The 25,116-nt window shown below is 43.9% G+C and overlaps 5 protein-coding genes across 5 annotated transcripts; 3 read left to right on the top strand and 2 right to left on the bottom strand.

Annotated features, from left to right (window-relative positions):
• Positions 1-926: 926 nt before the first annotated feature.
• On the bottom strand, positions 927-3,272 carry GL218_01624 (uncharacterized protein; the record flags this gene model as incomplete). Its single annotated transcript, XM_033578101.1, has 1 exon — positions 927-3,272. The coding sequence occupies one exon, from the start codon at positions 3,270-3,272 to the stop codon at positions 927-929; it is 2,346 nt and encodes a 781-aa protein (XP_033438174.1).
• A 3,683-nt stretch (positions 3,273-6,955) lies between these two features.
• Positions 6,956-8,968, top strand: GL218_01625 (F-box/LRR-repeat protein 2; the record flags this gene model as incomplete). Its single annotated transcript, XM_033578102.1, has 1 exon — positions 6,956-8,968. One exon carries the CDS (start codon positions 6,956-6,958, stop codon positions 8,966-8,968), a length of 2,013 nt encoding a protein of 670 aa, XP_033438173.1.
• A 1,606-nt stretch (positions 8,969-10,574) lies between these two features.
• On the bottom strand, positions 10,575-12,328 carry GL218_01626 (uncharacterized protein; the record flags this gene model as incomplete). Its single annotated transcript, XM_033578103.1, has 2 exons — positions 10,575-11,431; positions 11,488-12,328. 2 exons carry the CDS (start codon positions 12,326-12,328, stop codon positions 10,575-10,577), a joined length of 1,698 nt encoding a protein of 565 aa, XP_033438172.1.
• A 4,990-nt stretch (positions 12,329-17,318) lies between these two features.
• GL218_01627 (Endo-1,4-beta-xylanase B) lies at positions 17,319-18,026 on the top strand (the record flags this gene model as incomplete). The annotated part of the gene is made up of 1 exon (XM_033578104.1): positions 17,319-18,026. One exon carries the CDS (start codon positions 17,319-17,321, stop codon positions 18,024-18,026), a length of 708 nt encoding a protein of 235 aa, XP_033438171.1.
• A 3,092-nt stretch (positions 18,027-21,118) lies between these two features.
• On the top strand, positions 21,119-22,378 carry GL218_01628 (putative reticulocyte-binding protein 2 like protein a protein; the record flags this gene model as incomplete). The annotated part of the gene is made up of 1 exon (XM_033578105.1): positions 21,119-22,378. One exon carries the CDS (start codon positions 21,119-21,121, stop codon positions 22,376-22,378), a length of 1,260 nt encoding a protein of 419 aa, XP_033438176.1.
• Between the last annotated feature and the right edge of the window lie 2,738 nt (positions 22,379-25,116).

Below are 25,116 nucleotides of genomic sequence, written 5' to 3' on the forward strand. Positions count from 1 at the left end.
TCGTTGGCTTTGGGCTTCAGCGGGGATTGGTAAGTCTTGCCGATATACCCAAAGACTGCCCAACATGAAAGTCCCGAGTCCCGAGCAAAAAAACTTGATTAGGAGAATTACGAACGAATTGAAATATTTTTAATCCGTCGAGCGCATTTTCACCGCCATTTTACATTCAATATTCTTACTGCTCGAGGATTCATGGGGGAGGAGACTCATATACGATGATATGCAATGTTCTAGCTATAAGCGCCGTCGCTTAACAGTATCTTGCTTCCCTGTTCGGACTTCATACATATGGTCATATGGTTCGACTCAATCGGCCGACGTCCAAGTCGGATATGGCCGAAGAAAAACTAAGCAAATATGATACTATCGTATCTAACCTCTCTAAGTGAAGACATTAGAAATCCATTGTCTGAGCTACATTCCAGTCGAGCCGCCCGGAGGGTGTTCAGCCCAAAGCCACCGGAACATGTGGAACAAAATTTATCAGGGTCTTCAGCTGTCCCGTATTAGTTAGAATTGTAGTCATTTACACAATAACGTAGTTGATTCCTCCCTTCCTGCTCGTATTGAGACATCTTTCATCTAACCATCAAATAGTCAGATACCTATGAAGATTATCATTGCCGGTGACTAGATCTTACGTGTCATTTATTATATCCACCAGTAAATAATTACCCCTAAATAAAGAGAACCATAAATCGAAACACGCAGTGATTGAAAGCCATACCCAAGGAAAATTTTAGTAAGACAAATTAATAGCACAATATGGTTTGCTAATTGTAACCCTATGGTGCTCTCAAGACGTTGTTATTGACTTAAGTACCCTGAAAGAATAATATACAGGAACATAATATCTTAGAAAGGTTAATTGATGTCTTTACAGAGACAAATATATTTCATAATAGTATATAGACTGTCGATGTTATTCAAACAATTCTAATCGACTCTAAAGTCGTCTCTTCCCACAAACCACCTTCGTTGAGATAACAGAGACCAACCCGCCTGTAGGTATTCGGCTCTGATCGTGGCAATAGCAAAAGGGCATGTGCACAAATTACGTCGCCATAGCGTTCTGGCTTCACCTGAGTATACACCAAGTCTGCCTTTGTCAGAATTAAGCATTTGAACTTCAACCCCTTCTCCAAACACGACAATGGGAAGTCTAGGAATGCCTGTCCGAGCCTTTCTTCAGACTTCTCTCGAGGCGACTCGTACAACGCAAGCTTATTTAGAGCCACCGTGTGCTCGGTCCATGGCTCCCACTCGACATCTAGCACCCTACCCTCGACGTCTAGATACCCCGACTTAACTGGACCGAACACGAAATCACTTCCGTCAATAAGTGTAACGGCGCAGTCTAAGATTTTAAAATACCATGGACGATCGGTCGCCCACTTTCTCGATTGTTTCGGGTAGAGAGTGCCGTTATCGTATTTCACGCTAGCCCAGCTCCAAGACGGAGCGGTATATTCGTCACCGGGCTCTTGGGTTGTGGTAACGGTCGAGAGGCTGTTTGTCGGGTAGGACCGGAATATGTAATACCACTGGAGGTCGACTAGAAGTGTTTCTTTCCAGAGACCTGCAAGGTAGGTCATTCCGTTATCCTCGGCTGCCATTGCAGCAACGGCCGAAATGGCAGAAAGCTTGTCTGTTGGAAATGAGAGAGATCGTTGTGCATATTGAGACCGTATCTCTATCCATGTCATCGACATTTCTCTCCGTTTATATGCTTCATCTATCGCATATCTATGGGACAGTCTCGATTCCCATGGACTAGAAATAATAGCGGAGGCTTCTCCAAAGTAGTTCTGGACATACCCGTCTGGACTGAATTGAATAGGGGGGTCTCGGTGCTCTTTCAGGCTACTTGGATCGGCAATTAGCTTGTTACATGTCCATTGGATCCCCTGGGAAGTGAACCGTAAGCGGCGCGAAGAGAGTGCCCACTCTTGTAGAGTCCATCCGCGCGAATCGATAGGATCTTTCAAGTCAGGGGCTTCTTCCCGAAAACCTAGGCTTAATTTTATATACGGGAACTGAGGCACACCTTTTCCAATGGTAATGTGGAATGGTTGTACCTTGAAAACTGGAGGAAGTGGTGGCTTCAAGAAGCTCTCGGATGCTCCTGGCGAGTTAGCCGCCGAAATAGTCATGGCGCTGTGCTGGTATATTTTCGCCATCAACGGCAGTTCATTAAGCTTGTCCTCGGGCGAATCCTGGATGATACACAGGGCATCAACCCATATATAGCGAAAGCCTAGTTGCCTAGTAACGTCCATAGCATCTGCGACTGACGAAGGGATGCTTTGAATATCAAGGCCATCGAGTTTAGTCGGTAGAGTAGCTCGAGTTAGTGTATAGTTTTGCTTAGCACCCCACACATAACTCAAAGTTACATAATTCTCTGTTTCTACAGAGCCAGTTTCGACAAGATGTGGATGCAGAGGATCCCCGACATCTATCAGACGCGTGGGTCGAAATGTGCTATTCACGGTACATTGGTGGGTGTGCTGGCAGTCATCAAGCCATCCTCGTACTACACGCGGCCACTCTCCACCCGCCGCAGAAAGTCCTTTCCATTCCTTACTGAAGACTTTCTGGCTAGCATCAGATATTACTTCGAGCCAGAGCGTTCCACCATAAGGAGGAATGAATATCCAAGGCTTAGAGCACTTTTCACTAGGCGTAGCCTCAATCTCAATATTGATGAGATCGAACCCAGTCGAATACTTGCCTTTCATAATCGATATTGTAAGCTTTATCTTTGCATTACAATCAAGCGACTGAAAGGTCAAGTCGGGTTCGGCTTCTCTCGTTTGTAGCTTTGTGGAATCTTCGGGTTCAGCAGAGCTTTCAAATGTCCCCATGAGGTATTCATAAGCTGAACCTCGCTGGTGGTCATCATCGCGGTTACCCTGTGGCGTGTCTGGCTCGGCAGATGTCGTTGTAGTTGTCTCCTGTCCTTGGTACCATGGTATATGTAGGATGAAAGATCTTTCACTAAGAAGAGAGATCTCATTTTTTGCGGCGGTTAGGATTGAGTTGCCGAGGACAGTACATAGATTACAGCCATTGAGCATGCTATGATATACATCCGTAGCTAGAAACTCACAGGATGACTGGATTTCAGTCTCACTATCGCTACTGGACTGGAGTTCGCCGTATAGATCTTCGTTGAATAGTTTCTCACAAAGTCCGCAAGGCCGTGTAAGGCCGTCTCGGGGACTGAAAAACTGCTTAGGAGGCTCAACCTTCCCTCGAAGTCGAAGCATTGTGGACAGAGAACCTAAGTCATACACTAAACAGGTGTCACGAGGTAGAACCAAACAGCATGGAAACAACTTCGTTGTTCCGCAAGGAACTCTGACTATTTATGAGGATCTAGGTCTATACATACTAACCCTGGTTTTTTTTTTTCTAGATGTTTCATCTAGAATCCTGACAATAGGGCGAAATAGTTAAAGAGTAATTTGAACAGGAAAAGTTATTTTAGAAACGAAAATAGTGGATTGCGTACTAAATCCGAAGACGTCCTCGTTTTAGATAAAATCCTTCGATGCCAAGTACCCAAACTTCATTGGGTTGGGCTCCAGTTATGCATGCTTCACCCCCGGTCTATATTACTACCTTACTACCATCTCAAAATTCATATTGTCATTATCTTCGATTTTTATCATATTGAAATATTACCTTTTATGAAATACTGTATGTTCATTTATTATTATTTCATATTCGTTCCGAACGTCTACTTGCAACAACTATGTGGTGATGTAGAAGATAACAAAGTATAAGTACAATTCTCTAAGTATTATCGGTTTATATTGTTTGAATATCTGTTACCTAATGCTATTATTGGAAACGGCAAAGCTCAACTTAGAACATTTAGGACATCTTGTATAGCAAATGCTTTGATACCTGGTAGTAAGTTATTTGGATATCACTAGATGCCTTACTCTACTTGATCTATATTTGGTGTGATTAGGTTAACTTGCTGATGTAGCTATTAACTAGGTAAGTTATACAATACATATTCTTCGACTAGTTATGGATAAAACTATGGTTTTGATTCATTTAAGGACAAATAGCTACCCAGGAAATCATAGGTGGACTCACATATCTATATAAAGCTATACCACTTCACTGACACCTTGTATTATCTCATAACTACCTTATATGCATAGAAGAAAGTTCTTGATATATACCAAAAGTTTATTCATCAAGACTACTGAATCTCGGAACTATAACGTTGAAGTTGAGTGTTATTTTATAAATGACCTTTAACCCTCATAACCTTACTTGCTGTCGTAGTTATTAGTATAGCATATTTTCATGAGTTAACATACTCATCTATGTAAGACGGCTATGTATTCGATATTGACAATACTAATGCTTCACCTGTACTCCTTATTGATGCAAGTTTGCTGAGACCCGATAAGCATGAACTACCTAGGCAAGGATATTATTTTGATCAATTTATTAAAATGCTAGTATATCTTAGTCAAATTGCTTCTTAACATTATCTTGCCTAAAGAGAGCGTTTTGTCTCTGTTTGTTATCAGGACGGTTGGTCAGCTGGGTACGGGTGTGGCAGATGTGACATGGTGACTAGAGTCAGGCGATCTATTTTCGAGCACGGGGGAAAAGACATAATTGCAGCAGATCAACTAAAGAATGCAACCATTAAATCTTTATAAGAGTCCTCCTCTTCAATATCTCATAATTTCTTATCAGTCAAAATAAAAAATTGCGAATATTTTCAAGACAATTTGCTCATCTGTTTGTACTAAAGCTTCTTGAGACCCCTGGCTCAGCCCTTGTCTGTCTACTTTATCGTGCGGGGAATCCTTGAACGACAGATATAGTCAGTTTAGACTTACAGATAAGCTATGTGATGAAGATATGATGGAGACATATCAGAATGATAAAACTTGGGAGGCTCGATAGATTTTCCAAACAAAATGAAGATTATTACGTTCACGAATATAATTGCCCCAGAACCTGATGACTCGTGTCACACGGTGGTTGTTAGTTAACCTGCTAGTCAAGTAGGTAGTTGAGGCGCTCCCAACACACGAAGGTGGTGGGTAGAACTCTTGGCTGCAGCTGTACGAAGGGACCATTGATCTCCGTCTTGGCTGCTAGTCACTGCAGACTCACGATTGGCGCGGGTCCAGCTACAGCACAAGTCTACTTCCTATGTAGTCAGCTTGGGAAAACAATACTAGGCACCTAATAGCGGGAAAACGGCGCAGGTCCAGCTGGCTGGGCTTGTGGAGCCACGTAAACATGTAAGTCCCCGAAGAAAGAAAACCCTTTTTATAACAGGTAACAAGCAGCGCAAACGAGTATGTATCCCGATTCCCGAATTCTTTGTCTTATGTTCCGGATTTAGAGCTGACTCTAAAATCAACAGAGGTAGGCTACCCAAAGGCACCTAAAGGTACCTAAAAGTTAAGGCGTCTTCATGAAGCAACGCATACCATTCAAATGGAATATCAAAGGTTAGAGGTTAGATAGAATTTCAATAATGGAGTAAAGAAATGGCTCTGCATTGCGTACAATGTGACACTGTCATTTGAGGAGTCCTAGTATTATGCCACGAAGACGCGATCGTCTTTCATGCATGTAGCAGAGTGCATGTATGTAGCATAATACGTCTGGCCCAATGGGTAGAATATATTAGGTACTTAAGGGTTAGGTATTATTTGAATACAAGGCGTATGTAAATGCGTAAATGCGTAAATGGAAGAATTCGGGAAGGTCAGGGGTAAACGACTTAAACAACTTAAACCACTTGCCCGCTTTACTCCACTGAGGGGATACTGTTTGCCTGTGAGGGACTGAGGGGTTAAAACCAGCTCCTGCTGAGTGGATCTATGTAAATGCTAAAAAAGGGAAATCACCCCACCTTACCCACGCTGTACCACGCTTCTTATTCTTCTTAATTGTTACTGATAACGTGCTGTTTCTTCTATGATAAGAGCCCGACCCTGATTTATTATGGGGTCTCACATGGTCAAGTCAGCTAAGACTTTTTGCGAGGGGCCACCCGCCGGCCATCGCAACCCTCTTGTCCCATTATTCCAACCCTCCACCCAGTATCAAAAAAAAACTTATCCAACCACTTAATACCTGATGGTTGGTATGTTGTTATCTTGTCTCATCTACATATATATAATCAATAACTATCCCAGCCTACTTTCTACTGGACAAGTTCTAGTTTACATGCATGATTTCGTAAAACATTAAATGCCGAAGGCCTTGCTTAGTCGAGCTGGATTCGAATTTTCCTTCTTCTTCACTAGTCTTTGAGGAATACATACCTAGCATAAGGGTCTGTCAGATCAGCTAAGCGCTACTTTCAGTATACATTATCGCCGCAAACCGCATTGGGTAGTCCGTACGCCACCTCGAATAACAAATTGGAACTGATACTGGGGCGACTTTAGACCCCTTTTCAACTTGTAATCCGTGCAGGCTGATCGTCGTATTACTTTACCTCCTTTTCTAGCTCTTCGTCTTTTTACTTTCTCTTACCGCTGCTAAAGCACTACAGCTGGCTGGTACTACATTCGTTTATCTCTTTGGAATGAACACAGTTGGAAGAGTGACAGTGAGACAAACCATGGTAGTCTCAATCACCACTTGAACTCCTCCAGTGATTGTTAAGAGAATACAGAAAACTTTGCTTGGATTCTAGTTTTATGTATTGCCTTTTCTGGTTATCTTAATTGATTTAGGGATTATTCGAATTCGAAATCCCCGCATCTCGCAACGACTTTCCCGGTAGCAGATTAACAATAGTACGATAGCCGAATACAGGGTCATTAGTCCCAGTTTATTGCTTTTGTCTTTCATTTTACAGACCTTCGTTATTTCGTGAGAGCCTCCTTATAGGAGACTTTGCGTTTCTAATTGAGGCTTCACGCAATACAGCTATCAACCAACGCCCACCATGGCCGATATCACCCCACCCGATCCAATTGACGAGGAGTCGTCCGGCGCTGTGCCACTCGAGAGTCGTCCTAAGGAGAAGCGCCGCCAGAGACTTCTTCAAGGCATTCAGCGCATGTCTTCCTCTCCTTCGTTACAACAAATCGGTCGTGCTCGGTCTTCAAGCTCCCCGTACGGCATGCGAGGTAGTTTATCATGCGCGAGTCTCGCAGCGACGCCTGCTTTCGGACAATCCACTTCTGGCAGCGTTACACCGGGCTATTTCTCGAATGCCCAGTCTTCCATACCCGGCAGCCCGGCGGCTGAGCACACTGGGTTTGATGGCATTGAAACTCGTATAGCACGGAAAGTTCCTAATGTTTCTACGACGCAATTAAATCCAACTACCGTCTCTCTACCCGCTGATGTCGCGGCTACGAGGTCCAGATCCGGCACGGTTCGAAAACTCCCCTTTGACTTCTGGGCTAGAATGCCTGACGAGATTCGACTTCACATTTTCTCCTACCTCCGGCCGAAAGAACTCATTCGTATTTCGCGTATAAGCAAAGAATTCCAAAAGTTCTGTTTTGATGGTCAATTATGGACTCATTTCGATGCTACCGAGTTCTATATGGAAATACCTGCAGAGGCTCTAGCCAAGATCATTCTTGCGGCTGGTCCTTTTGTGAAAGACCTCAATATCCGCGGGTGTCTCCAAATTGAGCATTATAAGCGAGCCGAGGTCATTGTCACGGCCTGCAAGAATTTGATCAACGCAACTTTAGAGGGGTGTCGAAACTTTCAACGGACTACTTTACACAATCTCATCAAGTCTAACGAGGGGCTTGCCAACTTGAACCTTACAAGTATGACAGCGGTAACAAATAGCACATGCAAGATCATTTCCCAACATTGCCCCCAGCTTGAAACTCTCAATGTCTCGTGGTGCAAGTACATGGATGCTCGTGGGGTCAAGATGGTAGTTCTAGGGTGTCCAAGGCTACGAGAATTAAGAGCTGGAGAAATTAAAGGTTTTAACAGCATTGGGGTAGCAGAGGCTATATTCACAACGAATAAGCTCGAGCGGTTAGTGTTAAGTGGTTGTGTGGACCTTGACGACGAAGCGTTCAAAACTATGATCCATGGTACTGAACCCGAAATCGATATCTTAACAGATCGACCGGTAGTTCCACCGAGGAAGCTTCGACATCTAGACCTAAGCCGGTGCTCACAGCTGACTAGTCAAGCTGTAGGTGTATTGGGTCACCTCGTTCCTGACCTGCAAGGTTTACAATTAAGCGGGTGTACCTCGTTAACCGACGCGGCTCTGCAGCCGATTCTTGCCTCGACTCCTCGTCTTACCCACCTGGAATTAGAGGAACTATCGGAATTGTCCAACGATTTCCTCTCTGAGCACTTGGCCAAAGCCCCGTGCGCTCCTAAGCTTAAGCATCTTTCCGTAAGCTACTGCGAACATCTCAGTGACATCGGTATGCTGCCCGTTATGAAAAATTGCGTTAGCCTGGAGAGCGTGGATATGGATAACACGCGAATCGGCGATCTGGTTCTCACAGAAGCTGCGGCTATGGTTAGATCTCGGTCAGCTAGGACACCTCTATCTGCTTCACGTCCCCATATTGGTCTCAGGCTCGTTGTATATGATTGCCAAATGGTGACGTGGACTGGTGTCCGAGAGATCTTATCTTGGAACGCCGAAATCCGACGACCTTCCGAGAGGTCGACTACATATCCCACTGAGATCATAGGCCTCAAATGTTTCTACGGGTGGCAGCAGACAGTAGAGCAGCACACGCAGCGAGTGCTGAAAGGCGATTTTGCTGCCGCTGCGAGACTAGAGAGGAAGTGGGCAGATTACATGCAAGCTGTTGAGGAAGCAGGGGCTGGGGGCGCAGGCTCCCGGCGGCGCCGACGTCGCGCCCGGGCCGCTCAGATGCTTCACGCTGATGAGGAAGGAGGACCTGCTGCAGGTCGCCGCCGGGCACGAACCGTAGCGGCCAATTGCGTTGTCATGTGATATTGTTCTTTTTATGGCGTATATCGGTGCATCACAAACCATACTGTCGGAGTTGGAGGCTCTAACCAGGTCGGGCCTGGTTATCACTTATTCACTTTTTGCGGAGTTAGTTCATTTACAATTTTTGGCTGGCTGTACGAGAGTTATTAACGGCGTTTTCTTATTGCTGCCTCCATAGGCATCGATCTACCTATCTGCCTGTCCCTTTTAAGAAGAATGTTGTTGCATAGTGTATTTGTCGGTGTATTAGGGGCGGATAGGTAGTCCGTTTATGTCTCGCTTTAAGATACAGTATCCATAGGGGATATGTTATATGCCGCTTGCAGCTCCTTTTGACTCTTCATATGAGTCCGTCTCTACCAGTGGTACCATACCTTTTTTATATAGATTTACGGGAAGGGGTTTTGTATATTTTAGTACGCTGAGTATCAGTGCTATGAATTAGAAAGACGGATTCTATATCCTGCAATACCTCTTATGAGCTCTACAGACTGCAACTATTTAGAAATATTCCCGAGCGACTAAAATAAGTTACATCCTTCTAAGACCATTCCGAAATGCTTTCATTGAATCTGTTAAGGTACAAGCGGGTTAGGGGTGGCTACAGGGGTCTGTCTACTATATAAGGGGCACGCGGCGCCCTCGTAAGTGCGTAGAAGCCAGGCGCTACTAGTTCAATACTCGGGTCTTGGTTCTTATTCTCGCCGACTCCATTACCTTCTACGTACGATGTCTACGGGAGACGGTAGAATAGGTTGGGGTCCACGTTAAGATCAAAAGAGATTGGGGCTTCCTGGGGGGGGGGGGGGGGGTTCGTCGGCGCTTAAGTAACATTCACTCTGTGTATGACAATCATCAACGGCATATCTGATAGAATTCCAAACAACACAAGGAGATGTAAAATGGAAGCAAGCAAATTCCATTTCTCTATGTACGTAGTCGAACTCATAGTATTAGGTACATGAATAAACACTGGCAAAGCAATTATCAACTACCCAGATTGTGAGGCTACCTAGGCTAGTTTATGCGGGATGTTCTCTCCTTCTGTCTTTTTTTTTTCTTTTCTTTTTTAGGGGGTTTTTTTTTTTGGGTTTTTCTCTTTATATTTTCTTATTACCCTGTTGAAGGGTCTTATTCTGAAACGCGCAATAGTAGAAGTCTTTTCGCCCCTAGACCACAAAATGGAAAATACAACGCGAAAATTCTCCTGTCCTCATTCTCATCACTCTCCTTTTGGAGTTTGGTGCTGTGCGAGTAACATGGCTAGATGCCTTGTCGAAAATCAATGACATAAGAAAAAGCACAAATCAAAATCAATCGATAGGTCTTTGACTCGCCGGAGACTGTCTCAAACTCAAGGTATCTGTCCTGACCAATTGATATCTATACCAATTGGCATAGAATCGTGAATAATGACAGCCCCGAATTGGAGCCCATATTATTAGATTATACATTAGCACGTCTTTTATTTCTTGACGTGGGTTCTCATTTCCGTCTGTTCTGTCGACATATGCGAAAAGGCCAAGGCAAGATGGTAATTATTAGCCTTTGGTATTAGATGAGTTGACACCAGATAAGTTGGCACGCAAACTAAGTGTTTATACACTCAAGTTCCTCGGGGTCGGCACTGGTGTCGGAAGGTAATTCTATCGAGCCATAGGTTTTCGTATCGATCATCTCGGAATAGCTTCTCGTCGTGGTAAGCGATCCGCATGTCGAAATATTCGCTCAAGTAAGTTGCAACCCACTTGAACCGCTCGCTCTGCTCGACCTTCTTCTTTGTAGATCCACTTGGAATGACAACGTCGATGTCAATCCAGCTCCACCGGCGTAGATTGTTGATCGGGGTCATATATCTACGGTCTTGCTCTTTGTTCACAAACTCATATCCCTCTCGCGATGAGTAGTATACCGAGCAGCAGCTAAAGACTGCGTCAAGTAATGCTGAGCATACATTCTGACGACGGTAATCAGGATGTACAACCACTGTGAGCTTCCCACAAGGGGCGGCATATGTCTTGTAAGAGCCAAAGATGCCTCTTACAGCGACGTCCATCACGGCAAATGCAATGACGGGTCCATTGTTCTCAGCGGCGGCATTATACCAGCCATCTACGGCAACGAGAAATGGCATATTCTCGGTGCAGCACCCATCATAGATGTTGATCCACTTGTGATGGCTGACTTGTCTCTTGTCCGGTAGCTTATAACTGGCGTCCATCTCTTCATTATACAATGCCGCCACCTGCATCATATCGTCTCTCTTGGCCGGTCGGAGGTGGCACGGCACTCTTATCTCACGCTCATTGAGAGGCTTTTCAGGATAGACTAAGGGGACTTCAAGGCGCTTCCCGGGCAGATCCTCTTCACTCCTATATTCCCTCTTCGGCTTAAGTTCCTCGGGCAATGAGTCCTCCGGAAGAGGCTTCGAATCATCCTTGGGTTCCACTGGGTTCTTCTGGACTAAATCAAGTTAGTAATAGACCAAAGATATTATTACTAAGGAATCATATACATACCTATACCTTGCACTTCAGAAGCTGAAATTACCGGTGCCATGAGACGGCCTGTCTCGGGGTCTACAGCGCATCGTTCTGGGTTTGTAACCCCTTCTGGATGAAGGTCCACGGTAATCTCTTGAGTTGGCTGAATCCAATCCTTGATTCGTTTCTCGGTACGTTCCGGTAGGTACGAAACCCTCTCAATGGGTGAAGACTCATCCTCCATCGTCTTAGCAAGCTTGTAGTCTTTCGGTGCGACATTACATCCGGCATTCATCTGCGTATCCACATAGTCGTGAAGCTTGGAGTCTTTTTTGCTAGCATCTACTAGGGTAGTAGTAGTAGCGAGTGTCTTAGAGACTTGATGTACAACGTCAGAATCAATGGGTTTGATTGAATCATCCAACTGCTTCGCAGCTACATTTGAGTTATGTTGACTCTTGGATAGGCCAGTAAGCGCGGTAGACTGTTGACCCCTTTTGGTCTCATTGACATCCTCTTTCGGCGCCCAACGGCTTTGCGATAGTCCTCCGCGCTTTGGTAGACTACGCTCAGTTTTGGCAATTGGTTGAGCTTTAACTTTGCCAGCAGTTGAGTTATCAGGCTGGTGAGTTCCGTCTGTGGTAGCAGGTTTGTCCGAGGTGCTATTGTTGGTTCCTGAGGAGCCAGGCAGTCCATGCACATTGTCTTGAGGATACTTGACACTGTAATCAATTGTCTCCTCTCGAGCTTTGTTAGGCACCTGATTTACACCAGAATCTTGGCCAGATGATTGATCTTTAGTCACCAGTTGAGAATTGTATTGGCCCGTCTTTGGATCGTAGACGTTAATCCACGTCTGTCGCTTAGACGGAGCCATTTCTGGATAAAAGGTAACCATTAGCATCAAATTGAATCTCATAGAAATGTTTTAGTCGCACTACAGGTGGAAAGGGTAGACCACGCCCGAGACACGCGACGCCTTTCGGAACTTATAAATCGGAAGAGGTAACTTGAGGAAATAGGTTGCAAGATTCACAGGACTTAATTAGGAATATGAATGTGTAGCTCATTAACTTACTTGCAATGTTGACCTTGTATCAGATATCCTCTGATGATTGCTGACCAATTACCTTAGGTAGCCTTAAGTATGATGATGACTGAGATGGAATACTTTCGGGTTTTGTAGATAAGAGAAATTGATAGTTTCTCTGCAAGTTGAAATCGAAGGAAGGACGGCCGCGATTAAATAGGCCGCGAATAAGTAAGACGCGAAACGTTACCTAAGGGACCTATGAGCAGGAAGTTAGGTTGCTGCTTCATAAATTGATCACTGTAAGTGAATGAAGAGGAAGGAGGGGAAAGGGAGAGGAAGAAGAGGTGATTGGAATTAGAAGGAGCCAGTTGCTCGATCGTGGCTCGATCGTGGCTCGTTTCAAGATGGGCATGAGCAGGAAGGGCTCTTTCCTAGGGGATGAAGTAACACTGGGCGGATAACATTAAAAAAAAGGAAGGAACTTACTCTTGTATCACGATGGAGAGCTTTATGTACGTTTCAGATAATGAACATAACTGACGACTGACGACTGGAGACTGACGACTGGCAACAACAAAGGTTACCGAGGCGTCAACCTTCTCTTCCAAGAAACTACCCAAGGTATCTACTCAGAAAGGCTGGCAGGCAAGATAATACTAACCCAAATCGATTCTTCTCCTGTTACCCTAGTGAAGTACCTCCTGATGACAAGAGTGAAGGATATCGTCTGCGTATAGGTAAGGGGCGATGCCTAGTAGGAGGCTGATAAGCATTCGTATTTCTTATTGTGTTCCACCAGTCGTGGTTACAATGAAAAATAGATAGGACGTAAGTATGTAGAAGAGAGAGAAAGATCGAAGTATTAGCCTGGAAGAATTTATTGGCTAATGCGCAGCTCTAACTACCACACTGGGTTGGTTAGGTGTAGAAACGTGGAAGAAGGTAGATTGTAAACATGCAAGTAATGGATGATGGGGATACATGTAGGGAGGGCACTTCAGGCAGTAAACTAGACTGGTCTTACACATCGCCTGGGAAACTTTTAGATTTGTGGCTGCGCCTTAACACGTTACAGGCCTAACAATTCAGTATGGTACTTGAAATATTCACAGGTTTAGCAGTGCTAGATATGCGGATCCTCACATATAGCACGTTAGATGATACCCCAGTGTCCTGTCATGTTAGTACTTTGTATTTGTGAAGGGGAGGCATTAGCAGTTAGATAAGTGTCTGCAAGGTGTGTACATCAAACTTATGGATTAATAAATTATCCAGGAGTTATTATGCTATGTCGTAATAGATGAACAACTACAATAGCTAAAGCGTTCTGGTTTTCAATACGAGACAAAGGTATATCAGACAAGACACGTCGATATAAATTCAAGAAATACTTAGAATAAAGAGAGAAAAAGGGGGTAGAAGGGACAAGTGGTACTAAATTGTGTTACAAGGTTTGCAGGCACTTTACTTTTAGAGACGTATGTGTCACTGTATTTATTAGAAGATTTGGTTATGAATTAGGGACTTTATGGTACTACACTGCTAAACGACTACTTAGAAGAAAGAAAAGGGGGAAAGAAACTCCCACTGGAAGTCAAACGTATTAAATTTAGTCGAAAGTCTTCATTCACATGTGGCTTTAGACTTCTCATCGTTTACCATAAAAGGTAGGTAGTTTATTTACTCGCAGCACCTACACATTATTGAAACCAAGTGAGAATTCAAAAAAGCCCCAGTGCAGAATAACGTACAAGTTTTCTTGCAAAGATAGACGGGAGAGGAAAAAGAAAATAACTTGGTTACAACGTCCAAAATCGGGATTTAGTATTCCCCGTTCTACGCTTTTTGGTTTTATTAAAACTACCACTTGGGTCTTTCTCATGATATTAAAGGAAGCACGTGTCCCATGGAACTTGAATATTGTTCTTATTAAATACATCACTATCAGATTGCCGCTCATCCCAGGTATAAAACTAGATGGTTCGAAGGATACCTAACTCCAAAGATACATGACGTTGTTCATTGTAAGGTATTTGGTATCGTGTAGGTGAATCGATAACCACTTCTCTTTGAAAAGATGGATTGTGAGGAGAAATAGCGTCTTCGTTAACCCTCTCATATAAATTGTTGAATTTTGGTAACATGTGATTTGAACGGGTCTTTTTAATTCGACTATCAGTGCTTGACGGTAGTCGAAAACATTTGCCCCATGACGCAAAAAGACAGGTAGGTAAGAGCTTCATTTCGCGGAAAACGCTTGGAAATGTAGGTGCGCAGAAGACCAAAAGAACAAGCACCATTTCGGCACCACACCAAAGTGCCATCCGGGATATGGCATAGGTGGTATCCTGCGTCTGAAAATACTGTATCGTCACGATCAATCGGAAGATACCCGAAATAAAAGCCCTATATGAAATATTTCATGAGATTCTAAGTTAATAAATCTGAGAGAATCACTTACAAAACGCCAATAGCAAATACTAAAGAAATGCTGATCTTTCTCCTTGTCGTCATATTAAGTTTCCAAATAACGGTATGAGGAAGGATTAGAATAAGTGTGTGTGAGGCGATGTTGATACTAGCTGCTGAGACATCTATGGTTTTCCTGTCGAAGCACTTTCCAGGCAACGTTTGATCCCATATCTTTTCATGTGGAGTGCAAGATAGGTTCGCCACAATAAACACAGAGGTGTAGAATAAAATGTTTATCAATATTAGAACATAGCATGTCCACTGTTATTGCTACATTAGTCCAGGTAAGATCTAAACATAATCGGCAGTGGAAAGTGTAAAGCGTTATAAATATCTCAGCTCTCACTATATTGTTCGCTTGGAGTAAACCCTTGGAAGGATATTGGGGCTTTCATGGGCACTTACGTAGAAGAAACCACGAGTTCCTTGCGGAACAAATATTCGTGTCCACTCTAGAAGTATAGCAACTTTCAAATTCATTATTACGATCGAGTAAAATGCGAGGCAAAGGGTAGTGACCTAATTATTTTATTTCAGTATAAACTTTTCTTACTTTGGTATATAGGCAGGGGTGGAAATCGTTGAGGGTTTGAACAAAAAGAGATAGCCACGAGCCAAACTCACCCAATGAAATTCAGATAAGTCTCTCACCCGAACATTCCACTGGTGTACAAACATCCCAACACCATGAAGGAGGCGGATTCCTAGGCACTGGGATGTAACGAATAGGACCTTATTAGATTTGTTATTATAGACTCGATATGAAAGCAGGCAAATATTGATATACATATGCCACGAATGCAAGAACTAGTCCTAATCAGTTTAATGAAAGAGTAGACAGGCTGTGCAGAACTCACAGTCCTCCAAGAACAATTTGCGTGTAATTACGATTCTAGAATAAATTCGTAAAGAGATTGCAAGTGTTCCTACCACTAGAAGGATAACTATTACAGCAAGGGCTGCGGGATTGCGGTTCGGGGGATTCTCTAGTTCTGGCACAACGCCAGAGGGAGGAGAGAGTACTGGGCCATCCAGGATTGCCTCTTGCTCTTCGGGTGAAAGAAGGTAAATTTGATCGAGCAACATGCTTAGGAGTCTTGGGTCAGTCTCAACAAAATATTTACGTTCTGATTAGACTGTCTCCTTCTATGTAAGAGGTTTGTTTATGTTAGTGATATCTCGGAGAAGGTGGTCGTATAATAAATATGATATCAAGAAAAGTAAGCGTCGGTAACGTATTGAACCGGCAATATAGAGTCATAGACGTCTTATAGAGTCATATGAAGGATGTGAAGGCTTCGTCTTAGCTAATGCGCGTACTACTATGAGGAAACTAACGGAATACCCGAACCAAATGAGACATCGCAACGGGTTACAGTGAGGCTGAGTTTGAAACATAACTTATCATAACTATAGTTAGATAGGTCAGCTGTGTGGCATAACTCTACAAAGTCTTACATATACAGAACTCTGAGTATATCTTATATGTAGGTACCTGATGTGTGTATATTTCTTTTCGTTTGGTTGGATCCGCGAGACGTTCTTGGCCGAGCTCGTGTACCATCTCGGCTTTAGTACCAGCTTTTCCGATTCGTTTACCTACCTCCTCGTCAAGCATAGAAAATAAGGCAGCTATGTTAATTAGGCCAAGCCACAAGTCATCTCGTTTCAAGACATGAGACGGCATTTACCATACTATCAGGCTTCACTACTAACATCACGATCCTATCTAGGTTACTGCTAGTCGGCGATTATAATGTTTATCATAAGCTTATATATGCGAGCAATTATGAAAGAATCTCCTTTTAGAAATACGTAGTTCATCGCTAATAAGATCTGCAGCATTAGAGTCTTTGGTCTCCGGTGATTCAAAGAGGTACTAGTGACTCTCGGGTAATGCGCCTTAATTAAGGAATCAAGCAAGATTAAGAAATGTCTCCGAGCCAATAAGGAGGTTGTTCCGACCCTTGAAAATTACTGGAATAGGTATACGCTTTAGCGCTGTTTGAAAATACTTTTAGAATACACGGAAAACCCTCCTATTCGGAAGTATTTCGAATCGATCCTTAGGTACCTATTACTGGCCGTTTTCTTAATTAAAGCGCAGTACCCTCTGCGTGCGAGGAGGAAAAAGCCAGCACTAATAGGAATACATGAAGCCTCGTAGACAATGCCGACAGAGGCTCTGCCACTACGTACGGTTAAAGTAGTAGGAGCTTATCGGTCTTGATATTTCTCTAATCTCCCGTACTACTGACATTTTTTCTTATTTACAATATCTCTCTCATATTCATACCATCGATATATTTGGCTTAATTGCCCATCTTTCTCTTATCTACTATCCCTCATCGTCCTAATCGACATGACCCTAGATTTGAAGCTCGATTTCTACCCCGCATCAGACCCCAACCGCACAGGGGTTCTCGTGCTCCCAGGTGGCGGGTACGAGTTTATTTCCATGGATAACGAAGGAACGGCTCCAGCACGATGGCTCAATGACCATCGGTTAGATGCGTGGGTACTCTCATACACGACTGCCGGTCCATCAAGTCCAGCACCCATCTTCCCAGTTCCACAACGCGAGGCGCTTGAGGCAGTGCGGCAGATTCGGGCGTCGGGGCGGGTCGACAAACTAGGAATATGGGGCTTCAGTGCCGGCGGGCATCTTGCAGCTGTGACGGCGACGGATCCCGGCGCAAGCTTGGATTTTGCGATCCTTGCTTATCCGGTTATCAGCATGGCGGCGGGTACGACCCACGAGGGCTCACGACATAACTTGATCGGTGATGGGTGTGAAGCCGGTAGTGACGCCGAGAATGCCATGTGCGCTGAGAAGCGCGTCGGCGCAAACACGCCACCAACGTTCCTGTTCCACACCGCAAACGACGATGCAGTGCCAGTACAGAATACCTTAGGGTTTGCTACAGCGATGGCCAAGCATGGGAGGCCATTTGAAACCCTTATTCTTCCAGCTGGTCCACATGGGCTAGGGTTAGCGCTGGGTGATGAACAATTAGGTTGGATGAGTGAATTGGAGAGATGGTTGAAGTTTTCCGTTTTAAGTGTTTAGACTCTTACACAGAGTACCTTATTGAGAGTTTATGCCTCCAATGTTCAGCAAAAATTGGGAGAATCTGCTGGACTGTGGTTTCTCTAGGCATAGTTAGAACGTAGATACTTGATACACCTATGATATTTCCGATAGGCAGCCAGCAATCGACTTTATTCCATGAGAATTATATCAAAGTATACTCTACATAAAAGTAAGGCTTAGCACGACTACTAGGTCTCAACCCTTTCATCGGCTACGTCATTTTATTGGTAGAAAGGGTTCTAATAAAATATTTACTACTTCATTCATGTAGGATCGATTGTTGAAATGAGTGGTTAAGGGACTACTCTCGGGTATAGTACATGGTATCTTGGCATGGAATGTATATAAAAGAAGGACCTCCCTCCTCACTCATACAGTTGGTAGATTAAGTCAATATACAACTACAGCTCATATACCGTATCTTTCACCATCGATATAGCTACCTAAGAAGGCAGACCAACACCGGTGCGGAAAGTGGAAACGGTAGGAACGAAGATGTCTAAGAATTAGGCTATATCCTACGGGGATGTAGAGATAAATTGAGAAATAATCGGCTCAGTGAACTCCAACTCATATGCTACCTACTTAGGGGGCCTAATAACTTCTACTGGTATGAGTAATCATCTATTAATAGGTTAATATTACTTGTGATAGCCGGCCTAACTGGTCCCGTAGAAAATTACGAAAAATCATATTGAATCCTTTGGACCGAGAGGTCTCTGGAGATACATGGCATAACCAACAAAATACCACACAGGGTAGTAATTTGGATGTAGGTACCATTACCGTAGTCCCAGTGTACCTCTCTATAATAGTCACCTGGCTTTCAATATCCCGTATACGTAGAAGCGGGTATTAGGCCGATATGTAGTGACGCTGCTGTAGCACAGATCTTCTATGTAGTTCATATATATCATCCTCCTGCCGTAGATAACTTCCACGTCGACAGTCACGGGAGGTCAAAAAGATGAAAACTGTAATCGTGTGTCGATGCCTCATTATAATAATGAAGCAGCCAAGTGGCAATTTTTAAGGCGGTAGACGGAACTTTGATATGGTCCGTAATATATTATCTTTTCAACTATATGGATTCAAAAGGGGGTATTGCACTCGACAGCATCTTGCCATTCACGAACGTACTTAAGGTCGCAAGTTTTAGTTATGGCAAGCAATGTAAAGCATTATTAAATCTTAACCGCCGAGGCCGCATAAAAGTGCAAGGCAGATTCACGGGCAGACTGCAGAGTTTCAATGGTTTGGATACCTCGGAAGCTGATAGGAACATGTGGCATTGAGAGTACTATTTTCTCTCCCCTCACTTGGCCTCTTAGAGTGAGGACAAGGATCACTATTAAAATTATGAAGAAACAAGCCTTTCCGAAGCCCCCCTAAGTATTCCGAACCCTACCACGAAATAGTAATCACTAGCCCGCGTCACGGTAGTAGAAGGTAAGGATAACTTTCATACAGCCGCTATGATGCTCGAACAGAAAGACACTAGGCTGGGTGGGGATAATTACCTCCTACACATACTGCTTCGTGCAAGGACTAGCGAATGGTACAAATCTACTAAACGCTCGAGAGGAATGTGCTCAGGTAACATGAAAAGATACCCCTGGACCCATTCAACAGTAAATGGCCTGATGGTTGTGCACGAAGTTGGCGCATCATAGGCCTCAGCACTGTAAAAGCTATAGAATCTCTTTAACAATTGCAGTGGAAGCGGCGCTAACGCCGTCCTGACCGACAGTGGCCACCCTCATAACCTATAGTAGTAAGTTATCTTGACTTCCGCTTCATGAACGGGTCCTTACGGTTGCTTCCTAGATCCCTAGACCGTTAAGACGCATAAAATGAGGAGCCTCTAGCTATAATTACCTAGGTTTCTAATACTGTTCTAAATATTGGTATCGTCTAAATACCTTACTTAGTTAACTAGCGTAATATCTGAGAAAGGTTCGTGAAGCATGACCTCGGGAATGATAACACACTTTGTAACACGGGCCGAGTTGAAGATTCTGACGTTCCTAATGGTGTTTGCTAAGCGCCGAAGGTAACGCCCAGCTGTGCGCCGAACTTCGATGCAACATTCCACCCTAGTAAGAATTCCTCTTTAGGCTTCGAACATATTATGTATCATAACATGGTCTCTCTATATATACCTAAAGTAAGAGGCCCTCTACCAGACCTTAAATCATCGAATGAATACTAAGCATGCAACTTCAGCGAGCTGTAATGCTTCAATTATCGTGCTCAGACCACCTTGGGCCCGTCAAAGTTGACCAGGAGGAGTAAGGGCCATTAAACCCTGCGGTGTTACGTCTATCCAATCATATTAACAGCCAGCCGAATGGAATATCCTATGATTGGTTATACACAACCAACATGTCTCTGATACTGCGGCCCTTCCCACGGCCCCATGGTTCTTGAACCCTTTTTGCTTTTTCAAAGGAACTACGGAGTTCGAAAATTAGCCTCGCTAAAAATATAGGACGATAATCGCGGCATAATCTAACGTACGAAGTCCAAGTTGTCAATATCATTCGCTGTAACTCATTGTCGAGCCTATCTAAGACCTTCTAAGTTCCGGGGTATGAGGCTATACGTGGTCACTCTCTAGTTAGGAGTAACCTGATTTAACCGTAAGGGAGGGTATATACTTTCGACCTTCCATACTAGCTACACCTAGTCCACCCATGAGGCTATGCCATGTCGCACCACTAGAAGAGCTATGCCCCGCGCCAGCGATTCATTGCATTCTATGCAAGGCAATGCTACTCTATTTTGGGGGTTGAAATCTTATGTACTCTTATGTACTTTGTAATACCTACTTAGGATAGTGTAGGAGTATGCAGGTAGCAGAAAAGGTATGAGTCGGTATGAGACTGACTAGTAAAAACCGGGAGGGAGCCAACCATCTAGGCAGACTACCTTGGAAGATATAAGAATATGGTTCTTTCATGAATACTAGAAAGAGGTAACTTCATTGTTAGACTACCATCTTATACTATCTTATACCCAAAATCAAAAATTCCTAATTTCTCTCTGATTGGCGATATTCTCCAGCCATGTATTACCGTGGCGGTTCTCTCTATAACGATTCATACCCCTCACCCACTCCTCAGAAATGGGACCCAGAGGTTGTACTAGGGATTCCCAACTATTCTCCTAATTCTATGACCTGTATTGGTACCACCAAGACAGGTCGAAGATGCCGAAGACATATTGCTTACCACAAAGTCAACTATGCAGTAAACGTTATCAATGGGTTGGCTTGTAAACCAACTTTTGAAGCTGCAAAATCACAGGAACTACGCAAAGCAGCAGATATATTGTTATGCTGGCAACATGACTACCAAATTTTAAATATACTGTTTCAATGGCAATCTGGCTTGACCAATTGGGCTGCCGAGCATGGCGATACACCCTCGTTTACTACAAATACCGAGCCGAATGCAGATACTTGGCGCTCCAAGAATACACCTTACTACGAACCTTATGTGAAGAAAGAAGAACCTGAAGATATCATGTATCAAACGCTTAACGAGTATCTGAGAAGAGAGAAAGAAATAATCGACCATATCAATGCAATGCGCCGACACATTGAGGAGCAACAGAGACGAAAGGATGAACAGAGAAGAGAAGAAGAGCGAAGGAGAGAAGGAGAGAGAAAGAGAGAAGAAGAGAGAGCAAAAGAAGAGGAGAGAAGAAGAGAAGAAAAGAGAAGAATGGATGAGCAGAGGAGACAGGAAGAAGAAGAGAGAAGGAAAGAAGGAGAAAGAAGAAGAGAAGAGGAGAGACGGAGAGAAGAAGAAAGAATAAAAGAAGAAAAAAGAAAGATGGATGAACAGAAAAGAGAAGAAGAGCAGCGAAGAAAAGAAGAGCAAAGAAAAGAGGAAGAAGCCCGCGAAAAGGCGTTCCGCGAGAAAGTTCGTCTTTCTAAGGAGAAGAAAGAGCGGGAGGCTAGAGAAAAGGCGAAAAGGGAGGCCGAAGAATGGCGCTCCTCATGGGATCGTTATTCCAAAGGGTGGAACAACAGTATCGATATGGTTCCAAGAAACATCCCCTGGCCGGTGAAGTCAGGACGGCTATCTGACGTCAATGAGGCAAACATAAAGATGTTCTTCGCCAAAGCACCACCAGAGTCATTGGTGAGTTCGGGCGAGAAACGCTTCAAGCTCCTAAACACAGAAAACAAGAGATGGCACACAGATAAGGTAATGCAACGCTTTGGCCCAGACGTAGTGTACGGTTCTGCGAGGCTTGCCCTGAACACCATTGCAAAAATTATGATCGAGTTGAGGCAAGAGGCTCAGAGGAATCGATAGATCGAAGAGTATTGTATTGATATGGTGATTTCCTACGATGAGCTATGTTTTTTTCTCTTCCTTTTTTTGCCTTTCATGTACAGTAGGTCATATGTGTGTGACTAGGATTTGCAGCTTGTACAATAACACCTATTAACTATCCTATTGATACATTCTTCTCAACCCTGCCATATAGTCCAAAGTCACTGAGTAACTCGAAGGAATATTTCATAATATCTGATAAACAACCCAATCATCAACTGTGCGAAAACTCCGGAAAATATGAGACTGGATATTGATATTTTCTTTCAGTAAAATATTATCATTGCTGTTGCGGGCTGAGGAGGCTCTAACAAGATGAGGGGCTAAATATACTGACAGACATATATCTCTAAACTCGTAATTTTAGATTCTATCTAATCACTAATTGGAACTTTCTTGTCTAATGTTTTTTTATATGAAATTAGTTATAATCAATAATACGAAATATTCCAAGGCGAACAGATTGAAGTTTTGATTACGGCTTTAGAACGAAGCAACTTCATATGCGCATACGCAGATCGCTGACTAACGTATCTATTAGATGCATAAAGACTTTTAAGTACCTAAGGTTAGGTACCTAGCACCATCTAACTACATAGTAGGTACCTTATATGCGTTCATCAAGGTAGAGGAACCAAATTTCCCCAGGATTCCAATTTCGAATGGAGAAACTTAAACCAAACAACTACAACTTTGGTGAACGGATACGAGTCCACTAATCAATCAACTTGCCGGCCTCTAATCTATCAATATCGAACATAAAGGAATCGGGTGCAAACCCGTCCTAGCACATGAACATGGTAATAGCATTATGACTACTCGAGTCCAAATGGTTAGCCAGGACGATCATTCGTTATTATAAAAAAGATTGCTAAAGATTGTTACCTTGCTACGTCTTAGTAGCCACGCGAACACCAATTGCGCGAGAACGTCAATGCAATGCTGTGCTACTGCAGAATATCGCCCATAATCACTTTGAAATGGGTCAAGTGACACGATTATTGTAGAGAAAAGCCAATTATCTCAACAGTGCGACTCATGTTTTCCGACCACAACGAAGACCACGACGAAGGCCAGCTCATACAACTACACCGAGTAAGACAATCATTCGCGACTTGTGATTTAACATTGGCTCCTTGCCCAGCCTCGTGGTGTTACCGTTGCTGTCCCACGGTGGAGAGCGTATGGGAAACCTACTGCTGAACTACCGGTAGCTTGCTGCACGGTTCGGGATGAAGAATTTCCTGTAGAGAGAGCCAAGGAGTTAATATACCTACTAGGACATAACGCTAAACCATAAGACATAAGTCATACTGCTTTTACATAGTAGTATGCAGCATGCAACTAACTAGCTGGCCTTGGTCCAAGGGGGGAACGGCAAGGCGGCCGGGCTAGTTGTAGTTCGACGGGTTGAGGTCCAATGTGGATTTGTGGAGAAACAAATCGACTGGCTGCTCCAAAAGCAAGTTTTGCTACAGGAATCACAGGAATCACAATTCTTCTTATCATCTTACTGGACGCCTACAGATACAGCACGCAGATCTTCCCATGCAGACACGAGCTTACCTCTCTGACTCTAACTGTTGCTGGTGCAACTAGAAACCTCGGTAGCACTATGATGACGGCGACGAAATTTCATCCCATCGCTTATACCTATCCAAAGTAAACCTGCAATCTCGATCTTAAAGACTAGGGTTATGGAAATGCCCCGGGTATCACCGCAGGCGTAATCATTCTCTAAAAGCCTCACGGTGCAACGACAACGAATAGTACCTGTTAAGCCGCCATCCCCGCTTTCTGTAGGCATAAGGCGTCTATAGTTCGCGCATTATCGCTTAATAAGTCTGCATATATATGTGCCACTAAAACAATGATGCTTCACGACTAGCTACTTCATATCGGAATAAGATAGAGATGTGTTCGAGATGGTATACACAAGCACACAATCCTACCGGCTGGGTCATGCAGCTTGTAGCGGTGACATCCACCTCTGCGCACCACATGTTACTCATGAGGGGTTGGTTGCGTTGTCGGGCCAGTGCGGTTCCAAGATCTCAGCCTCGACTACATCATCGTTACCAGCAGACATGGGTAATCCCTGAAACCTGGTTGAGCTGTAAACATCCTGGTAGGGTAACCAGCCTCTCCCTTGCATCTGCGATATCGTCTTGGCTTGCAGAGCCGGAGGCTAGACTTGCGCCGTCGTCGCCTGGTTTTTAATCTTCCGGTTGCCGAATGTCCATCACGGTCGACTGATTACATACGTATTAAATGACTTTATCATCAGAAAGTGGAACGGGCGACTTGATCGGCGAGCCGGTCGCTAACGATCGACCGTTCCTTTCCAAGTCGAGTTGTCTCTAGTGACACTAGTGAGTGTGTTCAGCAACATTTCCTCCTTAGGCACCACGTCTATCTAATCCGCCGAGATGGAGGTTTTAGCCCACGCCTATCTTCGTTGCACAAGGCACAGGGCAACCGGACACAAGGCTTTTCGAGCAAGCCTTTTGTTGCCTGTAAATTGGCCGGGCACTTAGGTTGTGGGAAGATGTCATGATAATCCACTAGCGACGCTGTGTAGCTCTCGTGCATGTATGTATGGTAGGACGAAGATATAAGGAGCCTAACATCCAGTCTTTCTATATCTTCCTTCTCACCACCAACCTCCCCAGCCTGCTACTTTCTCAAAGGCCTCGTTATCGAGTAACTCCTTCGTT

Source organism: Daldinia childiae (genome assembly GCF_008694065.1).
Source record: "Daldinia childiae strain JS-1345 chromosome Unknown Scaffold2, whole genome shotgun sequence".
Classification (NCBI taxonomy): domain Eukaryota; kingdom Fungi; phylum Ascomycota; class Sordariomycetes; order Xylariales; family Hypoxylaceae; genus Daldinia; species Daldinia childiae.